At 38.8% G+C, this 6,000-nt stretch overlaps 1 protein-coding gene across 5 annotated transcripts in view; it reads left to right on the forward strand.

Moving 5' to 3' along the window:
- The window catches only part of LOC119176070 (dual specificity calcium/calmodulin-dependent 3',5'-cyclic nucleotide phosphodiesterase 1A), a 637,362-nt gene extending 631,889 nt beyond the window's left edge, over positions 1-5,473 (forward strand). For all 5 annotated transcript variants that reach the window (XM_075876718.1, XM_075876721.1, XM_075876720.1 and 2 more), the window contains one exon: positions 4,905-5,473. In XM_075876718.1, coding sequence (XP_075732833.1) covers positions 4,905-5,104 — 200 coding nt within the window. In that variant the 3' untranslated portion in view covers positions 5,105-5,473. The remainder of the gene's footprint in view (positions 1-4,904) is intronic.
- Positions 5,474-6,000: the final 527 nt, after the last annotated feature.

A 6,000-nucleotide genomic window follows, 5' to 3' on the forward strand; every position in this document is an offset into this window, starting at 1 on the left:
AGAACATAACTATTTCCACATGACAAAGAAATTTTTGATAGGCCATGGATGCCACCATTGCACTGCGTATGTGAATTCGCATGCCTTTTTCTTCATCCTTGTGCCCTGTTTTGGCAGTCCCATATGCACGCACACAGCCCTGCAAGCTTTGCAGGAGCCGAAAACATGACTTCAACACCATGTTGCTTTCCAACCTTCTTTAGGTGGTGTGACGTTTCGTGCAGATAGGGTGCAACTACAGATCTCTTATATACCTTCTTTTGAGAAGGAACGTTTGAGTTTTTTGCCTTGACTTTCTTCAACATCGCCTCCACTACTGCAGTTAGCATATACTGCGAGAAACTAGCCTCTTTCAATCTAACCATGTGTGCTGCAAAGCTATGCTGCACGGAGTGTACGCAAGACTTATTCAATGCTGACATGACACAGTGAGACGCTACGGCCTGCTTCGCTGTTTTTGAATGACTGGAATTATAGGGCAACAACCTCTTTTGGGACGTCGAATTATATTTTCAGCAAACATGGTCGTCAAAGAAGGTTACAGCTAAAAATTGAATTTGGTCATCTGTTGTTAGCTCATGAGTTCATGATAACCCTTTGCCATGGTGCTGAAAAAAGGTGGAGTACATCCGCAATGGCATCATCATGATTGAATGTGTTGCACTTTTTTAAAAAGACAAGAAAATCGTCAACATATCGATACATACACAAAACGTGGTCATGGTCAAGCCCTCTGTTGACCACTCTGTCAAAACCTGATAAAAAAATATTGCATAACAAAAGAAAAATGCAGGACCTAGTGCAGATGCCCTGCTTCTATACATAGTAACTGTCTTCATACTATATAAAAGTCAAGTTAAAAGAAAACTCCAACACTAAAAACTTGTCTATTCACACCAGCTGTGTTCTGGAATGCTACCTTGCTATTGGATTCGATACAGCTATGAACAGCCTGAATAGAATAAAACAAATCTTCTATGTCAATTGAAAAGGTGCTGCCAATATATACGTTACTCGACTGCAACACCCTAATAGCATCTAGAAAATCTTTCACCTCAAACAGGTTGGAACCAAACATTTCTGCAAAATTCTACTTGCTTCGTTTTGCCATGTTCCTTGTTAACTCATGCAAGTGTAAACTCAAACTGGAAGATGTTAAGATATTGTACCGCTACCTCGACAATAGAACAAGGGAAATTTGCAAAGCGTACTAGTACATTAGGAAAAAGGAAAGTGAATGTGTAATTGAGTCATTAGTGTGTTTGCATAACACAGAGATGAGATGAGATGAGTGTGTTTGCATAACACAGAGATATGACTGCGAAATAAAGATTAGCTGCAAGTCTGCACCTGTGTGTGTGCCTGGTTTATAAGTGTGTAGCACAGTTATCTTCTTTGTGTTAATCTGACTGTATCTGCTGAAAATATTGTTCCTGTATAGCAGCCATTATTACATAACTTACCATATTTACTTGCATAATTTGTGCACTTTTTTTCGCGATTTTTGGGCCCTGAGAAGGGGGTGCGCAAATTACGCAGAGATTTCGCGAGTGCATATGAAATATTGTGTCACAGTCTTAATGCACGCAGTATATACATTTAAAAAAAGATGCAATAGTTTGGCCCACAAACGAGGTGTACTTGTTAATTTTGAAAGAATTGGCATGTACTTTAACCAGTCAGATCCGGTCACGCGTGGGCTAGTGGGAATCACTGATCGTCAAGTCCGATTGAGAATGAATTGGTCGTTCGTGCCGTGACGCGAGCGTGCGTTCTCGCCATTGTCACGGTGATAGAGATTTGGAGGTAGGGGGAGGCAAAAGCTCGAGCAGTGCCGGCGGCCCTTCAGCATGCAGATTTGTGTACGGGTGCGGTATTGTAGGAACTCTAGTTTGGGCGAAGTCCTCGGAGAAAAAGAGTTTGCACTCACAGCCTGTTTGACATGCACCCACAGTGCATAGTGCTTCATCGAGGGGTGCACCCTTCCGAAGCATCGAAAGGTACAAAGGTGCGCGCGCCGGCGAGCTGGCTCGGGCGGGTCGGGGAGCGCGAAATGTGCGAGTAAATACTTTTTTCTCGAAAAGCTGGCAAAATAATAGGCATGCACAAATTATGCGAGGGTGCAAATTATGCACGTAAACATTGTATTTCAATATTTATTGGGGTGAAAAAAAAGTGAAGGAAGTGGTCTGCCTTTTTTTTTTTTTTCAGGCATACCTCTTTCAAGCAAATTATCTATAAATTTGTACCCATAGCTATTCCACATCACCTGCAATAGTGACAATCAAGCATACAAGTTCATAGACTATAGTTGAAAAAATACAGCAAATCAAGGAATAGCAAGACATTGACAGTGAAGCAAATGCTTCCTACATTTATGTATAAAAATTTCCTTTGTGGAATAAATAAATATCATATTTTACTGCAAATGCACATGTTAAAGAAAGTGATCGAAAACTACAATTTTCTGGCATTAACAAAACGCAGTAAAAACAACGAGCTGACATGGTGCAACCAGTGCCAAGATGTGAATTTGTGGATTGCCATTATCATAATTAGAACAGATCAAATGAGCACCACATGTCTTAGCAGTTAAAAATTAAGGTGTTTAGTACTTGCAATTGTACCGCGGCTCCTGCTGATGTTAGTACTACGGTCTTGATTGAGAAGCCACATAAAGGTAATTCCATGATCGACATGGGTTCGAAAGTTGATATTTTAGATTTGATTGTTTATTTTACATTTTGTGCACATACCTCCCCGTAGCCCGAAAGTGAACTTCATTTATTTATTGATTGCATAATTGAGAAGGAAAAAATATCAAACCTATTTCATGCAGAAATACCAATTTCATCCCTTCTCATTCTTGAAAGTTAACAACGATGTAAAAACACAAATACTAACCTGACGAAGACAGTCTTTTTTCTAATAAATGTACATGCAATAAAGAATGAAGCAGCATTGTTTGAAGCTTGTGGGATGAAGCAAACTGTTTTTGAAAAATGTCTGAACAGGTGACATTTTTTAAAAGTTGCTATATTTAAGATTTTTTTCCTCCTAAGCTAAATCAACTAGTGTTTCATAACTTGGTGACCTATTATAACATAGTGTTTATAATATCTGTCTGTACAATTGCTGTACTTCAAACTCATATTTTTATAAATGGTCTCAAGCTTTCAATTTCATCGACAGTAAAGCCTATTGAAAAATTAATATTTAAAAAAAATTTATCTTCGATGTGTCTTAATATCTCACAAAATAACCCTTACAGATCATGGAAGAAGAAAAAAATGTTGCATTATTTTGTTCACAGCGACAATATTACACGTAGAAGTTCCAGGTTTTCGAGGATGTGCTCAGGCAATTAACACAGGAGAAATCTGGCTTAAAGAAGTGGGCCTAAGCTTCTGAGTCGTTTGAACGGGATCATACTTACAGAAGAAAAGCATATTTAGCACTTTGAAAAATAAATTTCTGTAAAAGTGCATTTCTGGTGCGCTTTGCTAAGCATTAAAGGGCCTGTAAACTGGGGCACTTACACAGAGGCCTTTTTCATTGAACAAATAAAAATCACTGTGCAAGCGCCCCTTCACTATGATTATTACCAAGCGAATTCCAGTTTATTGCTTTAAGGCAATGACATTGATTAACTGCATGGATTGATAATGTATGCTGTTGGCCTTATATGGTGTTAGTGTGCACATGTGTCAAGTATATATTCAAGCCTTCGAGCTATGAATAAATCAGTTAAAAGTGAGCGCTGTGCATGTTTTATGCCTGGGTGTGTGTGTGTGTGAGTGATTGTGTCATGTGTTCGCGCTCAAATTAACTTTTAGAATTGCAGTAGCTACCCAATGAGTATTTTGAAAAGGCTCTGAAAGGCCGCTCTTCTAGCTTTCGCTGTAGCTGGGCTGCGCCTTTCGTGCAGGCCTGGCATTTTTTTTCAGAAGGGCGTGCTTAAAACGGTCATTCCCGTTTACCAAATCTGCTTTTCCTCTGTAAGTATGGTTCCGTTCAAATTACTCGGAAGCTCAGGCCCACTTTTTTTCGCCCTATTTGCTATGTGTTTATCACTTAAGTGCATTCTTTAAGACCTGGAACTTCTACCCATAATATTGCTGATGCAAATAAAGTAATGCAGCTTGCTCCTAATATTCACTTTCAGGCTACTAGATGGTATATGCACAAAATATGAAATAAATAATCAAATAAAAAATATCAACTTTTGAATCCATGTTGATCTCTCGTGGAATCAGCCAGGTATGTGTTCAGGGATATGAAGATTGCCGCACAATACTCATTGACTGCAATGTTGTCATCTTTACAATAAAGAAGTTCACAACACATATAAAATATGACTGTTAGAATAGGATATATAGAGTTTTTTCCTTATATAGGTCACATTCTAGTTGGGACATGTGGTTGTACTTGTCTATTGATTCAATAAAGCTTCAAAAAAGAGATTTCCAATCGGTTTCTACAAAAAACTAGGATATACCTCTTCCTAATCAAATGTAAAAAACAATTGCTCATGTATAAATATGAGACATATTGGTGACACAATATTGAAGCATCACTTATATGAATAACTGTGTGCTTGCATGAGAATAGCATTGGCAGAGAATAAAAATCGGGCATGGACATTGCTCGAAACTTACATCCACATGGGATGAGTGTAACTGTACAGACATAAAGAGATAAGCTCAGTGCAAGAAATTCATGCAATATTAAAGTTTGGCATGCTTCCAAACTTCACCTTATGAGCACATCCTGCAGTTCGCTAAACTGAGCTGTAGGATAGAGTAACAAAACAACATGAGAATTATGTCTGATTCCTGATGTCCCTTGAAATACCAATGCTACCTTTGGCATTTACAGAAGTTTCTTTTCCCTTTAAACTCTAGACGCAGAGGCGAGAAGAAAACGAGCAAGCCAAGCAAATGAAGCACTGGAGTCTCATAGGGTCGAGACCCTGCCGGTGGAGTCAGGCTTGCTGAAGCCGCAGCTGTCCGCACCTTCAGAATCCAAAGCCTCTCAAGTCAAAGATTCTACTGAGCCGCAACCTACAAGCTCTAGAGCACTTGAGTTTACGCCACTAGACTAGAGTCTCAGCTAACACACAAATTAATGCTAAGGCATTAAATTGTGTGATGGTATTTGAATGCTTTTTACAAGCAGGGCCAATTCTAATGTTCACTCTGATGTTTGTGCACCTGTCAACATTTGCACAGCAAGATGCCCTTGCAGCTACTCTACATTGTGAACAAGTACTATATACGCCATCATGATCTACATATATAAACATTACCTTAGTGTAACTACTCCACCAAGGAAAAATCATTTATTCTTCTTGTTTTTTATTTTCTCAAACTAAATATATTGCTCCTAGTTTTGTCAGTGCAATTAAGTTGAAAGTGTGGCTAGCTTTCTCGAGGCATCTTGTCTTGTGCAGATGCACACACATGCAGGTACACACACATACCTCCACACAACACACCCAGGCACTTGAAGTCATTCCTTCAGTCTGCCCTCATTCTAGCTCACATTGTTCTGTTCGCACTAGCATTATACAGTAGCTAGTATTCAACATGGGCACAAAACTTGGTGAGGCTTTTCAACTAAAGTCAAACTAAATATGCATGCTCCAGGAAAGGATGACAATATAAGCTTACTGTTGGCTACTTTTGTTTTTGCATCTAAGATGCACATTTTGCTATCTATACCTAATCATGTTCATCCTGTATGCTGTGATCATTTAAAACAGTTTTTTAGCTATGACCTATACAGGTTATATGTATACATATTGTGAATGTAAGTTACAAGAATCTTTCGAGACACCCTTGCTCTTTTTTTCTTTTTTTTTAATGCTGTGATTTGTCCTTGCTTGACTTTCATTCCAGTTTTTCGATTGCATCAGGTGTGGTGAAAGTATGCGAGGAAATGTACATGTAAGGTTTCATCCTGCTAACGAAATCTAAGCTTCTCTTCCCTTGGGGTCTT

Source organism: Rhipicephalus microplus, chromosome X (assembly GCF_043290135.1).
Source record: "Rhipicephalus microplus isolate Deutch F79 chromosome X, USDA_Rmic, whole genome shotgun sequence".
NCBI classification, from domain to species: Eukaryota; Metazoa; Arthropoda; class Arachnida; order Ixodida; family Ixodidae; genus Rhipicephalus; species Rhipicephalus microplus.